This window comes from Accipiter gentilis, chromosome 29 (genome assembly GCF_929443795.1).
Source record: "Accipiter gentilis chromosome 29, bAccGen1.1, whole genome shotgun sequence".
NCBI lineage: Eukaryota > Metazoa > Chordata > Aves > Accipitriformes > Accipitridae > Astur > Astur gentilis.
This window is the reverse complement of record NC_064908.1, coordinates 4,695,584-4,716,573: the sequence shown is the minus strand read 5'-3', so window position 1 is coordinate 4,716,573 and position 20,990 is coordinate 4,695,584. Positions and strand designations below refer to the sequence as shown.

Below are 20,990 nucleotides of genomic sequence, written 5' to 3'. Positions count from 1 at the left end.
GAGCCACTGTGGATTTCGTCTCTTTGCCACTCGATTTAAAAAACAAACATAAATAAGTGTAAGGACTAAATTCATGAGCAGTCTTGATGTCCACTCTGGATCAGCTCAATACTCCAAGTTCCTATTTGCCTTACTGAGTTTATTTTTTTTCCAGTTGTGCATTTAGCCACAGCAATTAGCCACCAGAAACAAGTTTACAAAGGATGGTCAACAAACAGGGAGAGTAATAATATGAAGCTCTTAAAGACACAAACAGGATTTGCAGATCTGCATCAGCAAAGAAACCACACAATACAGATTAATCCATGATGCTAAGAACAGAAAACGCTCCACGCACTCAATTCATAGTGAAAACCAATTAAGAACCCTATGTTATGGTACAAACTTCTCAACTGTTATGTCCCATCTTTTAGATTTATTCAACATATCTGGCATTTTTCTGGGCATTCAATATGAGAGAAGTCAAAAAGATTTCTTATTATGGGAGGGTGGGAAAAACCATACATAAAGGAAATGCAGAATATATCATAGTTCAGTACTGGAACCAAACTTTCAAAACCCAAGTGTTTACCAATGATCTGATCAACTAAGTATTTTACTGGTTTGCTTTTGCTATTGGTGACATCAAACACCAACCTACACGTAAGAGCTAAACTACAAATGCAGTAAAAAAAGAAATATGAAAAACAAACCTTAAACTCCATGCTATGACTTTTGATGGCACATCAGTCATTCACACGTGTGGATTCTCAGAAAACTGAGTTCTGCAGGCTATGCGGCATAAAATGCACACAAGGTGTCTTTACAGATCTCCACCATTCCCCTTCAAAACCCAGGTTTCCTCTAGAATACAGCCACAACACATACAGACATGTTTTTCAAAAGGACCATGCTCTGATCTGACAGCAGACTACTGAAGAGCTATTTATTTAATGTTGACAGCATGATTCTTAGCAAGTACAATCTCATAACAAAAAATTGTATTTATGGCCAGAAGGTAGAAATTAAATTTTTAATCCTGTAATAAACAGAGTAACTAAACTGTATGCCAAATATGAACATTGCAAAACTTTTTAAAAAAAAAAAGTGTCAGGGCTCCACAGCTCACCATTATCAACTGTAACTACAAACCAACAAATACCTAAGCAACAGACAGCTCCAATTTCACTCTGCACAGGAACCGTCAGCTCTAAGTAGAAGCTCTAGTGCAAGCAGGTGCTCCGTGGAGGACCAGTGACATCTGGTGGCTTCCTGGGACGGACTGACCGGGCACTCCCAGAGGGTTACCACAATACCTCTGCCTTCTTTACAGGCTCCCTGAACACTACATCCCAAATTAGCTGCTCTGGAGCTTTGTTGTTATTGTTGTTGTTGTTGTGAAAAGCCACTGCCACTGCCAACACAAGAGTGAGCTACACTCAAACGAAGAATGTGCTCAGCATGCAGTTTCCCCCCTCACCAATTAACAGGTTTCCACTCCTGAAAGCAAGGGAAATGGAGCTCTCTTTAAACTCTTTTGCTCACAGAGTGTAAACTGTGATTTTTATATCTGTGTCTTCAAACACTTCCCCAAGTATTGCTGAAACTTTATTCCAATCCAGGCCATCAAGTCCACATCCAATCCTAGAAAATAAGACATCAAACAGCTGTAATAGCCTCTATTGGAGCATGCTATGAACAACTAGCACAACAAGCAGCTACAGTTTTATGTGGCACTAACTGATCTCACCTCAAATCAACTTATATAGTTAAAATAAGGAAACAGACAAACTTTATGTTTTGCTATCATTTAAATGCACTAGGAAATGCAAATTTCATTTGCACAATTGGACAGAAGAGTTGAAGAGAAGTGGATACTTGAACTCTTATTTCACAGCAGGGGATCATCTCTCAAACATCCTTCTATGCAAGAAACACTCAAGTATTTACATTGCAGTAACTGTTTTTCTTACCTAGGCATGGAAATGTCAGTAACTCCATTGTTTAGACAGTGAGCTTTCATGGCTTCTAAACTCTTTCGCATATTCTCGTATGTTGGTTTGTGAGAAACTTTCTTCTTCGTAATCTAAGTATAAACGTAAGAGGTCAGTTGTTCCTTTGGCATGATCACTGCAAACTACTTTCTTTTTTAAAAAACATATTCCACTACACTCTGAAACCCCGCACCCAGACTTGCTACTGGGAAGAGAAAAAGACTCAGAAAAAGAACTATGTTTCACAGCTTAAAATAGTGCAATTTAGCAGCTAGTTCTGTCCATTTATAGTTTAAATATACATACACAAGACAGCTTGGCTTCTCCTCAACTAGCAATATTTGAGTAATACATCTCGCACCTCTTATTTAGAGGAACATACTAAAAAACCCCACAACTATTAAAGTCCTCCTCATCATATCTAATATAGTTTAGTCACAGGCAAGTGCCTGAGTGATGTCCCACTCTTACCAGGTAGTAAATGTATCGATCCTCTCTTTGGAGAACTGCCACCTCCCCAGTCTTCTTTTCTAAAGTGAAGAAATTAAGAAGGTATTTTTGAAACAGTTACGTTCCACTACATAATTCCCCCTACACCCCAAGTAGCTTGGAATACCCTTATTGCTGGAAATCAAGGTTTTCCCTTCAGCTCCTGCATGTCCACCCCATGTGTATCACTCACGTTGATCCAACAGCTCTTGTACGCCTCCAAACTTTTTCTTAAAAAGAACAGCTATGCCTGCACCCATGCGACAGTCCTCGCTGATGCAATGAGCCAATGAGTCCGTCTGAGGGCATGAGAAAAGGTCCCCCTTAACACATTTGATCTGGAAAAGAGCACAAACAGAAGGGCAAATGAAAATAAGCTAAGAGTGCAGACTCAGATACTACAATATGAAGATAACAGGCAGTCTGGCAAGCCTGTAGACTAAAGAGCGTAAGGCACGGAGTTTAAGATGCAGTTCCCAAGTAGATGAGTTGGCATGAAATACGAACCCAATATACAGGTAACTATCTATCTTTTCTACAAGATCAGTTATGAGTACCACATGCCAGCTCAGCAGTTAATTTTACAAAATCAATGCTTAAAAAGGAAAATTGCATAATAGAGAGTACAGCTGGATTAGTGCACATCTTCAGCATACTATTGGTGTGTCAGTGCTGGATATTTAGTTAAGCAGGTAAGCTCTGTGCTCTTGTACAGTATCTGCATCATTGACATAAGCACAAAAGCCCAAGAAATTTAGCAGTGTCAGCCACTTTCCTCCAAAAAGGTAGATAGTACAGCCAGCTGCCACGTTACTAGGCCTCCAATAACAGGAAGGCCTCTTTACAGAGACACACATCACAGCAGTAGCCCACATAACCCATTTTCTACGCACTCTCTCCTCCTGATCCTTGGAGAAGTGGGTGGCCATGGTAACACGGGCTATGGTGAAGACTCCTGCAGCTGGAAAGATGACAGAGAGAAGAACAGAGTTATCAGGAACCCCAAACTAGGCACTAAGCTGGTGTGCCAGAACGTGCGAGGCTAAGCCTACTTCATCTATGGGAGAGCCGCAACAATCAAGACACCCCCTGAAAGCAGAAAAGGAGGCGGCCAGTACCCCCGAAGAGTGTGGCGCAAGCTTTCCCGCTACAGCCCCACAGCTCCAGCCCAGGAGGTGCAAGGAGGCCTCAGCCCAGGCTCATCACGCAACTGACACCCACAGGCCTTCCATCCTCCTCCAAATCAGCCCTGCCCCTTCAGGTAAACCCCTCAGCTGGCCACACCCGCGGGCACGGTGTGAAGAACGATCCGCCGGGCCGGGGCCTGCACCACGAAGAACCTCCCCAGCGCTCCCCACATCGGCCAACCCAACCCTTCCTCCGCTCCACCACGGCGGCCTTATCGTCACCTAAACATGGCCGCCGGCGCTCGCCTCTCTAGGCGGGCGGGAGGAACGCCCTCTCTATGATACTCGCCGAGAACATTCCGAAGGCCAACCCGCCGTGGCGCCGGCGCATGCGCAAGGCGCTCGCAGGCGGAGCCTAGGGTAAGAGGAGAAAGGGGGTGGGGCCGCAGCCGGCGCTTGCGCATTGCCGGCCGCGGCCGCCCTACGAGGCGCGCGCACTGCCTGGGGCGCAGGCGCAGTTGCCGCGGGTGGGCAGGGCGCGGGCGGGCGGGCGGTGCCCGGCGCTAAGGGCCGCGAAGAGGGAGGCGGGGCCACCCGGGGCGGGCGCCGCCGTGCGCCTGCGCCGCCCGCGCCCGCCCCCTCCCTTGCCTTTGTTCGGGGTTGGGCGCCATTTTGCGCGGCGGCTGAGTGGAGGCGCTGATTGGGTTTCGGGGACCGGTAGCGGAGCCAATCAGCGCGGGACCCGAACCGGGGGAGCGAGGCACGGTGAGTGCGAGCAGCCAATATGGAGCCCCCGAGCGCCGGCCCCAGCGCCGGGATTGGCGGGGCCGAGTGACCAGTCAGGAGGCCGCTCGCAGGGCCGGGGCCGGCCGGCCGGGCACTGGGGGGGAGGCGAGGGGCCGGGGCCCGGCTCCTCCCGGGGCGGGCGGGGGGGGACCCGCACCGGGAGGAGGAGAGGGGCCGGGGCCGCCGGGCCCCGGGACGGAGAGGGCCCGGGACGGAGCGTACCGGGAGGTGCGGGCGCAGGGCCGAGGGCGGCAGCGGTGGAGGAGAAAAGGCGAGGCCGCGGCCTGGACCGCTGAGGGGAGGTGCGCGGCGGGCCCGGCCTCCCTTGGCGGGGACAGGCCTTGCCCGTGCGGGGCCGCTGGGACGGGAGCCGGCAGGGCTCCGCCCTCGACCGGGCGGGAGGGGGGGGGAGCGGGGCGGGCGAGCCTCCCCGCCGGCCCTGCTGACAGATGGGCCGCGGGCAGCCCGGGCCGCCCCTCCTCCTCCGCCCCCTCCTCCTCCTCCCCGCCTTGCCCGGGGGAGGTGGGGGGGGAAGGCGCCCAGAGCAGGTCGCTGCCTCTCCCCCCGCCCCCTTCCTCTTCCCCGGGGCTGCCAGCGTGCCGGTGAAGCGGGTGTGCGCGCTCCCCCTCCCGCCTCCCCTCAAGGCACCTGGACGCCAAATGTCGCCAGCCACGTGCTCCTCCGTGAGGAGAAACTGCCCTTTTTGCGGGAGCGAGGGGGGCCCCCGGGGCCGCCTCGGTTTCTCCTCCCTGAGCTGCAGGGCATTGCCTCGTCCGCCTGAGCACAGCGCGGGGGCTCTGCCCGCAGAGAAGATCCCCAGGTCCGAGGCTTTCTGCAATAAAATTAAAACGTCCCTGGGAGAACTCCCTGACTTGCATGTTTGATAAGGAGGTGGGAAACAAAATCTGGGTGCCACATGTGTTGTGCTGCAGAACAGTGGGAGGGAGGACTGTGGCCTGTCTGTGCTGCTCTTTAGTTAAATCCTGCCTTTGGCTTCACGCGGGTGTCTGTCCTCTGCTGGTGTCGGTAGAGGACAACGATCGTGTGGGTAGATTGACAGGGTCTGCCCTAGAAACTTCTGCCAATTTAGTAATGTTGCTTCAGGATGCCACGCGTTTAATACCGATACTTTCAAGTTAGCTCAAGTCCTAGCATGGTTTATCATGCTAGTTTGTTCTTAGCATAGCTTATTTGCTGAAGGAACTGTTGTTGGTGTAGCTTCTGTAGCCTTACATATATGTGTGTGTGTATATATATGAATATATGCTGATAGAACTAGAACACTAAGTCATTTTCCGTGCAGACAAGGGCCTACTGAGGAGGGGCTGACTGGTGAGATCAGCTGTGGGAGGAGCGTGCCATTGAAGTAGATGACCAATCTTTAAAATTTAACTTTGATACAGGAACATTGTTGCTCTGGGCTTTAATGAAAGGAATGAAGTCATCCCTTGGAGACTATGATCAAGCGCATGTAAAATCTTGTTTGTAACTTTGGCTAGCCACAGCTGGTGCAGAGAGCTAGGATTACAATGCTGCTAATATTTTACGTAAACAAGACAGGTACCGGGGTCTGCGAAGAAGCATGGCCAAGTAGAAGTACGCCTGTGCTTGATTATTGGTTGTGGCATTAAGGAAGCCAGAGAACTTTTGGCAAATACAGTTTACTGGCATCCTGTGCTTGCTGTTGAAATACTTCCCTGAAGAATGAAATGTGGGAGCTGTTTTCTGACAGGCCCACAGGCATTAAGGGCAGAAATTAAGTATGCAGTGCAAAATTGAAATGAGAACCTTAGGAGGCAGTATCATCTTCAGAAAGAATATTTTATCTTCTTTTATTCTGGCAGGCTGTGAAAAACTGTTAGTAAACGGGCCAAGGATAGAATTCAAATTGCAGTAAAATGTAGTGCCTTTCAGTGACTCAGATTATCTTTGTGATCTCCAGGGTTAGCATCATTACATCCTTATTCTGAACAAAAGATCTGACAGGGACTGAGAAGGTTCTTACATTATTATGGTTGAGTATTATGCCCCCTGTAATGAGCATGCTTCTGGTCTGTCATGATACATACCGGTTAATCGTTTATTTTTGTAGGTAAGCGACATTTGGTGTTAACGTGCAAGAAAACAACAAGATTTAAAATCATTGTGTGTCGTCTTAGGCCATGGTGAGGAGTACATTGATGAAAAAATGAAGTGTTCTTAAGATAAATGCAAGACACTGAAGTACAAAGGATGTTTTAAACTTAAAGAGCAGGAAGCATGAGAGGTGTCATTACAGTAGTAATTACAGCAACTGTTACAGTTAGTTTAAGCTGTGAATAAATTTTGTGTACATTTCTATGAAAACTGAAGGAGCCTGGATTTTTGTTGCTTTAAGACTGCAGATTAAAGTTACAGGCTGCTTTTTCACTAATGTAGGAGGTACTTGTTCAGTCATAACATAAATCAAATACCTCATTAAAAGTAATAGTAAGAATTCTTCCCTTGTTGATCACCTGAGAAGAGAAGAACTGGGAAGGAGAAGGAGGTAATGGAACTGAGTATTTTTTTTCAATAGTGTGTTCTTCATATGTGTAGGCAAGGGTCCAAGAAATGAGAGGCAGTAAAAGGATGGAGGCAGGGAGAAGTCTGCTGGGTATTTTCAAAATATATGAAAGTAGGAAGAGAAGAGATACGCAGAGGGAGTGCTGCGTAGTTGGGGAAGGAGAGACAATTTCACTTAGCTTTGTTGAATTCATGAAATGTAGTTTGGTTTTACACCTCAACTTTGTATTTTGTGAGGGTTTTTTAGTGATTACACCCCTCTCATCCCTCTCCACCACCAATATACGATGTAGGCAACTGTCTGTAGCCCAGAATATGCAGACTGGAGGGGTAAAACAGGAAGAGAGACAGGTTCATAGCTACTATTTGATTCACTGAAGATAATGACAGAATTGAGATTGAAATACTTCTCAGTCAAGTTATATGTTCTTGAAATTACAATTCTAGTTTTGCTACTTAATTGAAAGTAAGGTGACATTAGGAAGGAGGTAGGTCCTTGATTAAACAGTGGATCTTACTGTGTGATTCTGACCTCAGTGTCAGTGGATGGTTTGATTTTCAGCTATTGTAAAAGAATACAGATCTTCAAATCTTGGGTCAATAATTACATGCTTTTTTAACTTGTCTTGCCAGATACGCAGACTGAGGTGTGCCTTTTACCATATTGGAACTGAAGCGCTATGGAGCAGTACACAGCGAATAGTAACAGTTCCACAGAGCAAATTGTTGTGCAGGCTGGACAGATTCAGCAGCAGGTATGGAAAGTGATAACGGGTAAGCTGGCATTGCCAAGGCTGAGTTACAGAACTGACTGTACTTCTCAGAGTTTCACAGAACCAGCAAGATGCTTCGTGATACCCTCTGGATAGGTGTTCTATCTGACTTCTGTCACCTGATCAGTGGTCAGTGGTCTGACTAGGCTTGAAGTCAGACTAAATATGTTTTTTAAAAAATACTTATTATAAAATTAAATTAATAAAATTGCAGATATACAAGTTACCAAATTTCAGTGTAGTAGGGAGTTTGCAAACTGGTAGTGACATGAGGAAAGTCACAAATAGTCTCTGACAATGGAGGAAAGAGAATATTAATATAAATGGTCAGTTGTCCACAAAGAACAATGTAGATCTGCCCTCCCCACCCCCCCCACCCCCCCCCCCAAATTGAAATAGGTTTTGTTCAAGCCCATAGGGGCTTTCTCAAAATAAGTACTTATTGAGATCCTTTGTTTTAGAACTACAGGTGGATCAAAATGAACACACCGTACAGGAACTGCAACAAAACATGTAGCTTTGGATGAATTCACCCATTTCAGAAAGAAGTTTCTAGTTCATGTTATAATGTGCAGATGAGTAGGGCTGGGTTTTTTAAGGGTTTATAGATTTTTACTGTTGTTAAGCTTCACCCATTCAGATATAGTAATGCATTTTCAGATGAGCTGTGCTGCAGCTGAATTTTTTGTTGCATCTTACATTTGTTCTGTTTCAAGGCAAGAGGAGTTTCTTAGTTTGTCGTGCAAATGAATGAGCCACTGGATTATGTTTTTAATGAGATATGCTTTGCTTTGTCATCAGCCTGTTTTGAGTGTTTGATAGCGGGGACCAGCTTCTTGCATTGAATTTAGTTGGCTTTTTCAGTCAGAACAAGATTGCACGTGAGGTTAAAAAAATTATATATTAAGATTTACCAAAAATACCTGCTTCCAGCAGATAACCAAAGATATATTTGGGTTTATTGACACTTTGTAGGTAGAAGGGAGGTAAAAACATACCTTGGCTTGTTTCATTTTCAGTACGTGCTCTTAAAGCCCGTGTTGTATTTGACATGAAATGATTTTCTAAAATACATTTTTTTAACAGGCCCGTTGTAGTACAGCTTTTAGTAGACAGATGTCCTTCATCTCCCAAATGCTAACACAGTTAATGCAGATTATTTTGGGACTCTTACTGAAGAGGCTAAAGATAGAAAAGGCTTTTAGATTTAACTGCTTTTGCAACCTCTCAAGATTGTCCTTCAAGGTCAGTAATGGGAAGACATTGATGCAGGGGTGACATAGATGAAGCTTAGACTGTAGTCATCTGTGCTGCTGTTCTGTGCAGAAAGGAATTTATGGCCTTTATTGTAACTAACAAGTCTGACAAAAGTCTGGAACCCCTTCACAGGAAGAAACCTGCACAGTGAAAGGAAACATTAAGCAGAATAGTAGCAGCCTAAAACAGTGAAGCTGAGATTTTAAATTCTGCAAAATAACCTCTCATGTTCTTTGTAAGTGATTTTTGTTTGGGATATTGAAGCCTGTCAGTATCATGTGCAGTTTTGGTGGTATTCCATTCTTAGGTTTGCTAAACATATTCACATTGCTTATGTTCCAAGAGCAGTGTGTATGAATTTTAAATTCACCCTCTTCCAGCAAAGTGTCGTCATCTCTTGTCAGAGCTGTGCATTTCCATGTTTCAAGCTATTCCTGTTCCTATTCCCAGCAGCAGGGTGGTGTCACTGCTGTCCAGTTGCAGACTGAGGCCCAGGTGGCATCCGCCTCAGGCCAGCAAGTCCAGACCCTCCAGGTAGTGGTGATCTCTCTAATTGTGTTTGTGAGCACTGCATGACTCTCACCATCGCCACATATCTAATGCTGTGTTTTTTCCAGGGTTTGAAATAGGAATAGGAAGATTTGTTAGCAGTAGTATCTGTGCTTTAATGCTAGCTGTAGGGTTTTCCATGAAGAGCATGGGGTTATAGCTTTTCTTTGGATCTCAGGCACATGCCAGAAAACCTGATGCATTCATGAATTCCTGCTGCTGTAATTCTGAAAGTGAATAGTGGTTGAAATGAGACTTAAAAGGAAAAACCACCAAGATGAGGAAGTAACAGTCAAGAGATATAACCCAAAGATTTCCTGTAGTTTCAAGGAGATTAGATTCCTGATATCCACTGTGAGTAGTTCCGTGTCTTCACTACATGAAACAAAGACAGAGAGGAGGTGGACGACCCATGAGTTTGAAGAGTGAGCCTTTTTCATCTGTGATTAAAAAGGGCACCTGAGGACAATATTGGCCTCTATGAGATTGAGAGATCCGATTTCTTATTTACATGTGAACAACACAGGAAAACCCAGGAGAAGTATGTGTCCTAACAGTAAATAGATCACAAATTGGACAGAAATGCAAGGTTATTTCAAACCCTGATTTGTTTCAATATCAAGTATTTTTTGTCTTGCAAACTTCATTTCATTAGCTCACATAGGAGGCTTTTGAAGAAGTTGATAAACCCTGGATGGCCATAGCAGTTTAGTGGTGTGTTTTTCACTCAGTATTTTGGTTTTGTTTGTTTGTTAATTCTTCAGAGGAGGAGAGTTCTAAGAGGCTAGAATCGTCTTGCCAGGTGTAAAATTGAACACAGCATTTTTTATGTTCAGAGTTAAAATATGAAAAGCTGGCTGACTTGAGTTGCTTGGGTCACTGTGGCCTCCTGGTCATTGTTATGTGTTGTGTCCCCTCCCCTTTTTTTTTTCTTGCTCTAATACATTAACAAGAATCCTGGAATGCATCGTTTTTCTTTCTGCTTATTGGATATTGTACTGCTGACTGTGCTTCTCTGCAGCTGAAATGAGCATGCTTATCTCTCTCTGTTGTAATTCAAAACAAATACTGCCGATTTTTGTTAGGGACTTGTGTGCAGTAGTTACAAGGTTGAGGAACAGAACAGGATCGCAAGGGTATTAGGTGACCTGTAAAGTCACAATATTCTATGTAGGGTGTTGATCACTGAGGTACAACTGTGGTTGTTTCCGTGGATGTGTTAGCATATAATTCACTAAGATATTTCAACTATGCAAAATGAAGCTTTTTTTAGGTAGTTCAGTATGTGCTGAAAATCTCTCTACTGATGTTTAGCCTGGTATTTTACAGTGGTTGAAGAGTGAGCATTTGCTATTGCATATTCTTGAAAATTTACAAGAACTTGGTGACTTTTTATCATGTTGTGTTGCTCTTGTTTCTAAACAACTCAGAGCATGGTAAAGAGTGATTACCTAGTTCGTAAGACCCATTTCACATTTAAGCTATGGAGGTATGGTATTTTTAAAGATATATTTTGGGGAGTCTGGGGACTCAGCAGGTGAGGATGTTTAAACAGAGAGGTTTTCACCTTGCTTTTCTTTTCATTGGCCTTTTCCCTAGTGATCAGAGATACACCTGGTCTAAGAGTCCAGAGACTCTTATGCCAAATTTATAAATCCACTCTAAGCCTTATTCGGCAAAGAAGTGGCTGCTGCTTATTTTCTTTCACTCTTCCTTACTGAACTACATTTTCTGTTGTTACATTTATAATTTCACTTAATAACTGTGAAAGGATTCTCTAAGACCATCTCATGCTATATATTCGTTAGGAAATGGAAATGTTATAAGCATGTAATTGGACAGAGTTGAAGCTACCTCAGAATCTCTTTGTCAGAATAGCTTATTTAGAGCTTTTTCTCATTAGGAACCCCAATTAAAGATTAGTAATAGTGATGTGGATAATGAAGTTTCTTTTATTACACTTTGCTCTCGGGCTGTGCACGAAGATGGTTATCGTGTCTGGAAAATCTAGCCATGCTTTTCATGCTTTATTGCAATTAGACTTGGAAGTTTTGGTTAGACTGCAACAGAAAAAGATAATTTACTAAACGCAGTAGCACATCATGGAAAATTTTTTAGAAACTAAAGATACTTGATGCTGATTATAAACCCAGTTTAGTGACTGTTGCTTAGTTTCTCTGGTCACCGCATTAAAATAGGTAAGCATTTAGCCTTGTGTGGTAGCCACCTCAGTTTCTGGCTTCATGTCACCAGACTTTTTCATTGTTCTGTTTGTTTTTTCTCCTGTTTCCTAGGTCCAGGGTCAACCACTAATGGTACAAGTAAGCGGAGGTCAGCTGATCACATCAACTGGCCAGCCGATCATGGTGCAGGCTGTGCCTGGGGGTCAGGGCCAGACAATCATGCAAGTCCCAGTTTCTGGAACTCAGGGACTGCAGCAGGTGAGATAACCCTAATTTTATTTTAAGATAAATTGCAGAGAACGAACTGTGATGTTCTCACCTTGTCAGATAGTACGTTTGCCTCAGCACTCTTAAAATAAACTGGGCAAAGGCGGTCGTTCTCCAGCTATGGATCTGGCAGTGAGCTGCATGTTAAGGATGCAATGAAAATTCTTTGTGTATTTGATTTTTGTATTTTATGGGATGGTGCAAACCTTTTAAATGAAGTCCATTAAAATACAGCTGGAGTTGGTTTGGGTTTTTTGTTTGTTTATGGGTTTTTTATTTTTATTTTAACTGGCCCTTGCAGTACAATTGGTGGTCTGATGCCTACTCAATTTATGGCTCAGAAAGACAATTTATTTATTTAAGAAAGCTTCTTGAAAATAACTCTTGTGCTTGAGTTAATCTAATATGTGATGGCTGAAGGTGAATTTAAACATTTCCATTGCACAGAAGGTAATACTGTAGGAGTATAGAAGCTGGATTTTATTAGAAGCAATTATTTTGAAATAATTGTCTAAAAGACAGTTTTTAAATTTAAACAGGTGCTGAAAGTGTGTTCCTCAAGAGCAAAGGGGAAGAACTCTTAACAGTGGCATAATGAAAGTGTTCTAGTGATTTGAGAATGGGATTTAGGAATCAAGTTCAGCACAGTCCAGGAAGGCATATGATGTCTTGGTGTTTTGAGAGGTTTATTTAGTGTTTATTTAAAATTTCTTTTGTTGAAAACCAATATATTTTGTGTTAGGTTCCCTACAGTCTGGTTGTTGGAGGAAAATCCATAACTGGGTTTTTAAGCACAAGCTTCAAGCCATATTCCAGTTCCTCTTTTTTAATCTAAGAAATGTTCCACATTGGTGGAAAGACTTCTGCAAAGCTGAAGACAACTTTTATGTGTATCCAAGAGTACTTCTGTATGCTGCATAATTAACACTCTACAGATACATTAAATCAGTCCTTTTTTTTTCTTTCACCTGAGTAGTATTATTCCTAGTTTCATGTGAATAATTTATTTCTTTTGACCCTTTTATTGTGTAAGCAGTGGAGAACTGCTAGGGCATAATGACACTAGCATGTTATGTTTCCTCTATTCTGTATGTTTGTGACTGCTGTGTCACAGGGAGGAATAAATTAAAACTCTTCATTTTAAAATGGAAAAAGAGAAGAATCAGTGTTTTCTTTTTCTTTGCAATGGTAAATCATCCTCAGAGATGATCTGGTAATGCTGAGGCCAAGGAGGGAGAAATAAGAGGCATAGTTAATGTTCCTTTCTGACTCTTTCTTCCACAGATTCAGTTGGTCCAGCCAGGTCAGATTCAGATTCAAGGTGGGCAGGCTGTGCAGGTACAGGGGCAGCAGGGCCAGACCCAGCAGATCATTATACAGCAGCCACAGACTGCAGTTACTGCTGGCCAGACACAGGTAACTGCACCAGCATGAAAGGGTTTTCTTGAGAGAAATAGGAAGAGAAACTTGACAAATGACTTAAGGTGTGGTTAAGTAAAAAAAGGAAAAAGAAAAAAAAAAGGAGGAATTATTAATATTGAGGAGAACTTGAGAATGAATTTCATATTTTTGTAGTGTTTTCATACATAACTCTGGGGCAGAATAAATAGATTGCATGTTTTTATCCATTGTGTTTCTGTATTTTATTGGTTCATGGTTGGTTTTGTCTATTTGTTGAAATATGAAAACATGAAGTATTGCTAATTTCATACGTGCGCCATTTTGTGAAGTAGTCTAGTCATACCTGGGTTTTCTGCTGATTCTTTTGTTTAGGACCAAAATTAAATTTCTGAGCAGAGTAGTTCTTCCTTTATACATATTCATAGTGAGACAGGAAACCTAGAACTTGTTTCTTTCAATATTAAATACTACACTGTAAGAAAAAGTGTGTTATATGTGCTTTAGGTATTTTATCTACAGTTCAATTGGTTTGTGCTCCATGCTATTTCTTGATGCTTGTAATAAAGCAAAAGAAATAGGTGCCTGAAACACCTTAAGCACCATGTGTTAATGCAGGAATTGTGGAATTTGAAAAATAAACAATTTGTAAAGTTACTGTGTTCTTTGTTTTGTTTAGACCCAGCAACAAATAGCAGTTCAAGGACAACAGGTAGCACAAGCAGCTGAAGGCCAGACCATAGTCTATCAGCCAGTTAATGCTGATGGAACCATTCTCCAACAAGGTATGAGCTTTGGTGTGAAAGTCAGGACTTCTCAATATCTCTTTGATAGGTTTTTATTGCCTTGTAATTATTGTCAAAGAAAACATTGAGTTGCAATGCTGGTAGTGCTGTGACTGCTGTGATACGAATTGTTGGCATAGAGAATGGAATAAGAGATGTTTATGTTACTATACAGGAATTCAGTCTGCGGTTCTTTCCCCAGGAAAATAAAAAATGGCTCTTTTCTTTGGCAAGGGCTATTACAAAAGAAACGCTTAAGTTTGCTTTTCCACCTTAGAGTATATGATCTCTTATCTGACACTGGGATTACTGTGCAGATACAAATGCAAAAAATAGGAAGTATAAGGACCAGGTGATGGAATTTATTTAATAACTTGCAATACTTTTCTGAATCTTTTTGCATGTTATGGAAGGATGAATGAGTAAAAAACAGAAGTGGGACTAATGGTGTTCCCTTCTTTTTGTGTGCGTGTTTTTGGTTGTTTTTTTTTTTTCTTTTTTTTTTTTTCTTTTGTGTTTATTTTTCTTAAAGTTACAGTCCCTGTTACAGGCATGATCACCATTCCAGCAGCCAGTTTGGCTGGAGCACAAATTGTCCAAACGGGAGCCAACACCAATACAACCAGTAGTGGACAAGGGACTGTCACGGTGACGTTGCCAGTTGCTGGAAATGTTGTCAATTCAGGTGGAATGGTTATGGTATGTATTTAACTTTCCATTGATATTTATAAAGATTGATGTTTAAGATGTCAGTGCACAAACTGTTGTCTGAGATTCATGTTACCTTAAAATGGTCAGTCTTCTCAGTAGCTACCATTAGTTTAAAGTTTAAACAATGTAAGTTTTCAGTTTTAATGGCCCGTGTCCTATTGTGGTCTATGTACTCTGTACTTTCCCACAGTAGATTGAGTTCAGAAGTCTAGAAACGGAAGTTCAAAATAAGCTGTTAACTGATAAGCAGAGGTTTAAAAAGATTGAATCAACTATTGCTTTTCTTAAGGATCCCTTAGTATTTGTTTCTTTGATTCATGAGGGCTTTTTCTGCCAATTCTTATTTCTTTGTAGTGAGGCCTTTTAACTTGAATTTTATTGTTTGTCCCCACTAGATGTCAGCAGCTCTACAAGTAATATTTGCTTACAAAAATTATCTGAAATTATCATATAAATTAAATAAGTGATAACCAAAAATAAAGGGAAGCAATGGGCATGTCCTGTATGCTTAATTGTACAAGAAGCAGTAACATGGTCATAGAATTGTATATTGTATTGAAATTGTACCATTGTCAGAAAAAAAAGAAGCACGTCTTACAAGTAATTGATTTGTTTAAATTTGTTCTGCAGTTTGGGAACAACTTTATCACTCCTTTTTATTTAAGTAGATGCATTATCTGAACAAAACCCAAACAATTTCCCTTTTAAATTTTTTTTTTTAAACTACTTTTTTGCATTTACTTTGTGTTCTGAGCTACAAGTACTAAAAACATACTCTCTTTACAGATGGTACCTGGAGCTGGATCAGTACCAGCTATCCAGAGAATACCTTTGCCTGGAGCAGAAATGCTGGAAGAAGAGCCCCTCTATGTAAATGCCAAGCAGTATCACCGGATCCTTAAGAGGAGGCAGGCACGTGCTAAGCTTGAAGCGGAGGGAAAAATTCCCAAAGAAAGAAGGGTGAGAATATAACTCAGATATAATACAGGGTTGCTCTATGAGAAAGGCACAGAAAACCACCTGTTCTGGAAAATGGGGACTAGAATCTTAAAGTATTCTTCAATATTTTTTATTATTTTTTTTTTTCCCCCCATGAGCTACATCAGAACAATTTTTTTAGGTCCCTTGGTGGCAGTCCTGTTTCCTTTGCATGCATTTAATTGTTGAATGTGTATGTAGCTGTATTGCAAATGGGCATTTACTGTAAACACTTTCTCCTCAGGCAAAGGGGGAGGATGGGGACTGGCTAGTGGTCAGGAATTTTCCCTACTGAAAGTACTGAATTTGAAATAGAAGGCTAGCCTCTCATTATCACCTTCATATTCTTGCAGAAATACTTGCATGAATCTCGGCATCGTCATGCTATGGCCAGGAAGCGGGGAGAAGGTGGACGTTTCTTCTCACCAAAGGAAAAAGACAGCCCTCATATGCAGGTAAGTAGAATTTTATCTGTTCTTTGGACAACTGCCACTTTGAGTTCTTCAGAATACACTTTAGAGGTGTCTTTGTACTGTTTGTTTGTTCTTTTTTGGGCTAGGCTGCTGACCTTTGTCTCTCTCTGTCTTTGAATTTATGTTTCAGGCGTTGTAAAGAAACCTTCTGTCTCACTTCTCATAGAGAGCAAGTGTCTATTTGCCTTGAGTAATTAAATTATAGTAATATTGATAGAAATGTACTCACTTTGTTTTACAAACAGAGAATGTATTTTTTTGTCCTAAGAAATACAGTCTTTGCAGGCTTTCTGGTTGGATACCAGAAGTACTTTTTTAGGACAGGAATTAAAGGTAGAGACACCACCTGATGGAAAGTTAAAAATGTGAATATCTGATTCTTAGCTGCATATTGATTTACATTAAAAGTACAAGTCAGGTTTTCCAAGGAGGGGACACAACAGGGTAGAATTAGCAAATTCTGTTGTTGATTAGTGCTTTAAAGCAGTCCTGTAGCTTTAGCGGAAGATTATTTCTTATCCTGAAGTAGAATGCTTCCCAAATCCTAGACCTGTACTAGGTCTTCCCTATTACCAGAAACAACACATTACTAGAAACTATTAAGATTTATATATCCCATTTCTCTACACTGGCCTGTAAAACCCAGGAAAAATATGGTATGTTTAGAGATCAAGGCAGGGGGCAGGAGTATCTCTTCTTGATAGCTGTGTGTGAATCTCTCTGCTGTTAAGGAAAAATGTTGAAGTTACAACATGGTATGTATTTTGTATCTGTAGGATCCAACTCAGGCCAATGAAGAAGCAATGACACAGATGATCAGAGTCTCCTAACCACTGCTTAAAGAAAAAAAATAACTGAATAGAATTCCCATCCCTTCTGCAAGTCTGTCCTACCTTTCCAGTGTATCAAGCGAGTCTTTCAATGGGACAATCGCCATATCACAGCCTATCCTTTTCTACAGAACACACACCACATTTTCAGTATGTGGTCAAGATTTTAACTGCAGTTGACTCAACAGATAGAAACTTAACAACTTTATTGGTATACTGTTCTGATCCAGCACAAGGATTTCAGAGTCTGACTGCTCATGCCTTTTTCTTCTTCTTTTAAACATCTCTTGCATTAAGATTGGCCATGGGTGAGAGTGTGCCACTGACTCAGTGATCAGCAATAACTCTGGCACGCTGAAGCAGGGCCAGCAAAGACCTCTTGGAGTTATGGCCCTTCTGTACAGAGACATAATCCAGTTTATAGCAACCAGCACTGATGTGGCTATACCACAGTACTTTGTTTTCCCAGCAGAGACTTGTTATTTACATTCACTCCTTACACCTTTGGACTTTGTTGTCAACTGAACTGTTCCCTGTTGTTGCATCTGCACTTCTGAAACTGGCAGAAACTGAAAGGGGATTGTTTTAAGTTCCACCTTGAAAAATATGTAAACAGCAAGCTCTTCTCTGGGAAAAGTTCAGCCATCCAGTCAAAATTATAGAAATATTTCAAGATTATTACAGGACTTGATATATTGTGTATCCGTTCCAAGAAGTAAGACGGGAGAGGGTGTTGTGGGGATAAGGATTTAATTAGTAAAAGCAATCTCTGGGTGGTTTTTAGTGTGTTTACTGCCAGTAGTTGTTGCTTTGGAAGAAAAATTGATGCTGGCATAAAAAGGATTAAAAGTTTTGAGTGAGTCCCTTCCAAAGGATTTTTTTTTTTTTTTTTTTTTTTTTTAAATCTTCCTTCTAACCTGCCAGTCCAGTGCATGGTTCCTGCAAAAGACACAAAATCTGCAATCTCAGAACGATAGCACTTGATCCTCTTTGTGACGGTGTTTCTTGATGTCTGTTCTAAATCAGTTCTACAATTCTTTCATTCTACACAGAGTGAGGGATCATTTCATGACAGCAGAAGCATAGGGCAACTCATCTTACCCTGATGCAACTGAAGGATTGTTAAACAAATGAAGGCAGGTATTGATGAACCTTTCAGGCTTTTTATGGACTATCCTCTTTAAATTAAAAAAAAAAAAAAAAAAAAGAAAAAAAAAGTAGCACTTAATGAAGGAGGAGTACTTACATTTTAAAAAAAATTATTTTTTCATGACCTATAGCTGGCTTGTGGCTGAGTATCTTGACAAAACATATCTTTATCTCTAGTTCCATAGCTCATTACAGATTTTAAGCTTGCTCCATTCTTACTACTCTGAAATTTGGTGATGGAAGCTGTAGTTCATAACATTTTAATAGGTGATACTTGCATCTTTCCATGCTTGTCTCCTCCCATCTTGAATGAGTTTTACAGATGCTCTGTGTATCATATCACCAGCCTGCTGTAGTCCCATCTCTCCAATTGTTGTGTTCTGTAGTTAAAACATAAAAATCATGGCAGTTAAGCATGGGATTGGAAGTATTGCCAGGCATTGTCACTGAGGGAGGTGATTATGAATGTGAGTAGGTAAAGTTGCAGAGGCTGAGGTGTTTTTGAGGAAAGCAGCCAAGGATGGGTGAGACTGGTTTAAATTCAGTGAACTCTGTTTTCAAGTGACAAAAAAAGTAAATGTAACTTGAAAATACAACCCGTATTATCTCCCCGCTATGTTTTTAGCATTTACTGAAAGCTTATGACTAAATGCAAAATGGAGGACAAATCAGCAAGTTGTAGAAGACGGGGAGGATACAAAAAGACTGAGCCTGGAAAATTCTGTTTACTTTGGATAAAAGAAGAAAAATACTGGACCTAAGAGTATGAGAAGATGGGAAGGAATGCAAGAGGAGGGAGCAGAAATGTGGAGAAATGTCAGATTCTAGATTGCCAGCAGGCAATCTTGGAGGAAGGCTATGCCTGTCTAGATACTAAGGATGACAATGTTTAGGTCCACCACCTGTGGGGAGGTATGTAGCCAATGAAAGAACAAAGAAAAAAATGCAGATTTGTTATTTGTAGGTAGGCAGCTGGATTTTCTATATGGAGTTCAGTTCATTTTTCTGAATTTTTAGTTCCATGTTCTTACCCTTGCCACAGCTGACATGGTGAACTAAAGCTGAGAAAGAAGCTGTTTGACACACAGTGACGCCTGCAGCTATGGGAGGAGGTGGCCTAGTTCTTGACATGCAAATAAATCTTTCTTTCGATTTTGTCTTAAGTTATATTAGTAATCTAATGCTGTGTTCACAAATCTTACATTAGGATTTTTTTTCTAATGATTTAAAAAGCAATTGTTTACCTCCATTGCATTGATGGCATCTTTGGTGCCTTTGGTTGCTTCCGCCTTAAAATACTTGGCCAATTAGAGCATGGTGCTTATTTTCTTCAGTTGGCGACTATGAAATCCTCACCTAGCATTTCTTGTGAGGTCACCCATTTCAGGAAATATGTAGCTCTCTTTTAGTGAAGGAATAACACAAAATTTGCTTTAGATGAATTTGCAGCATTACTGTAAATATTTTTTTTTAAAGCATCTGTACATTTTGTCAGTGCAGTATTCATGTATTGGAGGAATATTTCTGTGCTGGAGTAAGACAGCCTCTCTATAACGTTTCTGCTCTTCAACTGATGGCTAATCTCTGTCCTGGAGAACCCCCACTGAGAGTTGGAAGTTAGGGAAGCAAGATTATTGCTCTGACATAGGTTTGTTGTTTTTTTTAATGAGTAATGACTCCTTGATGAACTTGTAAACTTCTTCAAAACAGCTAGAACTTTTTTCCCAGTAAGCCCTTCATATATAGGTTCTCCAATCCGTTGTTGTAGAATGTGTATTAAGACCTATGGATTTGTGTTATATAGGAAGTCTTATCGTTAATACTTTAAATAGTGATGTGAAAGCCTGAGTGCTACTGTCATATTTTTTTCATTTGCTTTGGGTTATGTGTATCACTTCTAAAAGTAGTGTTTGCTTGGTGAGATTGGAGTTATTGGTCAGCACCACGTTACCAAAAAAGTCTGCTTTCTTTTCCTGGGTAAATTTGTTAAATTGGAGATGTCATAAAGTTCAATCCTCTCTAGTAATTAAATGAGAATTCTTTGTGGATTGGCTACATTTAAGCAAAAACTCCACTTTAGGAGTGCATAAAAGAATGGATGAGGCTAAAAGAAGAGGCTCGGGGAGAAACGTGGTCGATAGACCCAGAGAGCACTGGAGCGGCGAACCGATCAAAAAACAGTTTTATATGAGTGTAAAGAATGGGATGTGGAAAATGGTCCTCAAGTGATGCTAAATGGCTTTAAGGCCTTGCATGTTAAAAGGGGGGGAGGGGGGATCTTTTCTTTGTGAATGGGTGTGGGAGGGTACTGAGATTAATGTAATGTAAGGCAAAGTTTGTATATAGTTAAAAGTTTATAATTTTTTTTATATGATGCATTTTTTCAAGTGTATTTTGGTCTTTAATAGATGCAATTGTAAGTACTGTGTACACTATCCAGCTAATAAAAATTTATAAACCGAGAACAAGCTTTGGCTCTGTTTTTCAGACCTTCTGCTCTTTTCAGTCAAGTGGCAGCAGTGACATGGAGCGGTGAGGGCAGGCAGTGGTTTTAGCACTGCTAAGAAACGCCTAGGTAGCCAGTGAGCTTTCCTGCCCTCCATGAAGGCAGCTCAGACTCCAGCCTGGGGGACATCTGGGTGCATCTGCTGCTCTTCTGCTCTGTGGAGAAGGGCCTGGACATCTTCGTGCTCATCTTCCCCTCCATCCCCATCCTGC

General features: G+C 41.6%; 2 protein-coding genes across 19 annotated transcripts; one reads left to right on the top strand and one right to left on the bottom strand.

Moving 5' to 3' along the window:
• Positions 1-911: 911 nt before the first annotated feature.
• Positions 912-4,750, bottom strand: OARD1 (O-acyl-ADP-ribose deacylase 1). Of its 6 annotated transcripts, none has more exons than XM_049832975.1 (6): positions 4,598-4,750; positions 3,356-3,423; positions 2,656-2,800; positions 2,445-2,503; positions 1,953-2,065; positions 912-1,623 (listed from the first exon to the last, which is right to left on the bottom strand). In XM_049832975.1, the coding sequence occupies exons 2-6, from the start codon at positions 3,389-3,391 to the stop codon at positions 1,521-1,523; spliced, it is 456 nt and encodes a 151-aa protein (XP_049688932.1). In that variant the 5' UTR covers positions 3,392-3,423; positions 4,598-4,750; the 3' UTR covers positions 912-1,520. The 6 variants fall into 6 exon arrangements, with proteins under 6 accessions (XP_049688932.1, XP_049688930.1, XP_049688936.1 ...); XM_049832973.1 differs by lacking the exon at positions 4,598-4,750 and adding an exon at positions 3,939-4,073; XM_049832979.1 differs by lacking the exon at positions 4,598-4,750 and adding an exon at positions 3,872-3,970.
• Positions 4,198-20,756, top strand: NFYA (nuclear transcription factor Y subunit alpha). 13 transcript variants are annotated; one of them, XM_049832964.1, is made up of 10 exons: positions 4,198-4,354; positions 7,553-7,674; positions 9,403-9,483; positions 11,793-11,939; positions 13,233-13,364; positions 14,026-14,131; positions 14,664-14,830; positions 15,629-15,802; positions 16,174-16,275; positions 17,070-20,755. In XM_049832964.1, exons 2-10 carry the CDS (start codon positions 7,600-7,602, stop codon positions 17,121-17,123), a joined length of 1,038 nt encoding a protein of 345 aa, XP_049688921.1. In that variant the 5' UTR covers positions 4,198-4,354; positions 7,553-7,599; the 3' UTR covers positions 17,124-20,755. The 13 variants fall into 13 exon arrangements, with proteins under 13 accessions (XP_049688921.1, XP_049688919.1, XP_049688920.1 ...); XM_049832962.1 differs by having other exon boundaries at positions 9,403-9,486; XM_049832963.1 differs by having other exon boundaries at positions 9,400-9,483.
• The last annotated feature ends 234 nt before the right edge of the window (positions 20,757-20,990 follow it).

Excerpts from the sequence above, each read along its gene's own strand:
- OARD1 (XM_049832973.1), bottom strand. The coding sequence starts at position 4,053 with ATGCGCAAGCGCCGGCTGCGGCCCCACCCCCTTTCTCCTCTTACCCTA. Across the intron at positions 2,801-3,355 it reads CCAAGGATCAGGAGGAGAGA|ATCAAATGTGTTAAGGGGGA; the intron begins GTGCGTAGAAAA and ends GCTCTTTTCCAG. Across the intron at positions 1,624-1,952 it reads ACTGACATTTCCATGCCTAG|GATTGGATGTGGACTTGATG; the intron begins GTAAGAAAAACA and ends CTTATTTTCTAG.
- NFYA (XM_049832960.1), top strand. The coding sequence starts at position 7,600 with ATGGAGCAGTACACAGCGAATAGTAACAGTTCCACAGAGCAAATTGTT. Across the intron at positions 7,675-9,399 it reads CTGGACAGATTCAGCAGCAG|CAGCAGGGTGGTGTCACTGC; the intron begins GTATGGAAAGTG and ends TCCTATTCCCAG. Across the intron at positions 14,132-14,663 it reads TGGAACCATTCTCCAACAAG|TTACAGTCCCTGTTACAGGC; the intron begins GTATGAGCTTTG and ends TTTTTCTTAAAG.